This window comes from Gymnoscopelus braueri, assembly GCF_963280865.1.
Source record: "Gymnoscopelus braueri genome assembly, chromosome: 15".
NCBI lineage: Eukaryota > Metazoa > Chordata > Actinopteri > Myctophiformes > Myctophidae > Gymnoscopelus > Gymnoscopelus braueri.
Window position 1 is genome coordinate 10,904,407 of NC_137620.1, and position 1,255 is coordinate 10,905,661.

At 50.4% G+C, this 1,255-nt stretch overlaps 1 protein-coding gene across 1 annotated transcript in view; it reads left to right on the forward strand.

The window, feature by feature from the left end:
• The first annotated feature begins 521 nt into the window (after window positions 1–521).
• Window positions 522–1,255, forward strand: part of dysf (dysferlin, limb girdle muscular dystrophy 2B (autosomal recessive)) — a 145,371-nt gene continuing 144,637 nt past the window's right edge. Inside the window, 1 exon segment of the mRNA XM_080450776.1 lies at window positions 522–1,208. Coding sequence (XP_080306902.1) covers window positions 1,136–1,208 — 73 coding nt within the window. The 5' untranslated portion in view covers window positions 522–1,135.

Below are 1,255 nucleotides of genomic sequence, written 5' to 3' on the forward strand. Positions count from 1 at the left end.
AGTTTAGTTGAGTTGAGATCAGAGTTGTTGAAGATGCAAGGAAACGCATGGAGATATTTTTGTCTGGAGGTTATAAATGATAGCAGAGAGAACAGAGATGCAAAGACAGGGAGGAGGGTAGATGGAGAAACAGATAGGAGACCAGAGAGAGAGAGAGAGAGAGAGAGAGAGAGAGAGAGAGAGAGAGAGAGAGCGAGAGAGAGAGAGGGGAGGGGGGGAGGAAAGAAGACCAGGAAATGTTGAAATTTCCTCTGGATGTGAGGGGTGTGACAATGGACTGTGTGTGTGTGTGTGTGTGTGTGTGTGTGTGTGTGTGTGTGTGTGTGCGGCGCGTGCGTGCGTGCGTGCGTGCGTGCGTGCGTGCGTGCGTGCGTGCGTGCGTGCGTGCGTGCGTGCGTGCGTGCGTGCGTGCGTGCGTGCGTGCGTGCGTGCGCATGTGCGTGTGTGTTCCTGGCATGCTCCCTTGTCCCACTCCCCCGACCCTGTTGAGTGTGTGCTGACTGCCAGAGTGGGAAGGCAGCCGGTCAGTAAAGACACTGTCTGGGGACAGAGCTTTTATTTGGTGCTTTCGAGGACTTTAAATTCGGGGACAGAGAATGAGACAGTCGCGTAAAAGCCGAGATTTTAACGTTTGGATTGGAAGACGCTATTATTCAGATTGTTATATCCTAATTTCTGGACCTGAAATCATGACTCGGGACGTCTAAGATGCAGAGTGACCACTCTGTAAAAGTGTTTGTCAACCAAGGACTGCTGTCTTTTAAAAAAAGATCCATTGTTTGGTTTAATTTCACAGACTTAACAGACAGACGGGAAGTATAAGTGTCACTTGTTTAATTTGTTTCCTTGGTGGATATCTAATTTGTGGAACACATCTCTTCCCATTCAAGAGAAGAGTTAGTCACCCCACACACACACAAACACTTGGCCATCTAACCGCTTGACAACCGTCTACAGTGGTGGTCAGAGCCGAACGAGGTTGATTTGACGACCTGCCTTCTTTGAACCCACAAAGTTGACTGAGACATCCTACACCCTAAAGCCATCCTCCCACCATCAGGTGAAAGGTGGGAGACTTGAGGGAGATCTTTTAGTCGTAGTGCCACCAGTACCAGGTCCCAGGCAGGTAGCAACCATGCTGCGCTGTGTTCTCCAGCGAGCCAACAACCTCAGCCACTCGAACCCCCAGGCCGGTGTCATCTTCAGAGGTAAGAGCGAGCAAAAGGTAGTCCAGAGTCGAAGGATATCGGTTCGC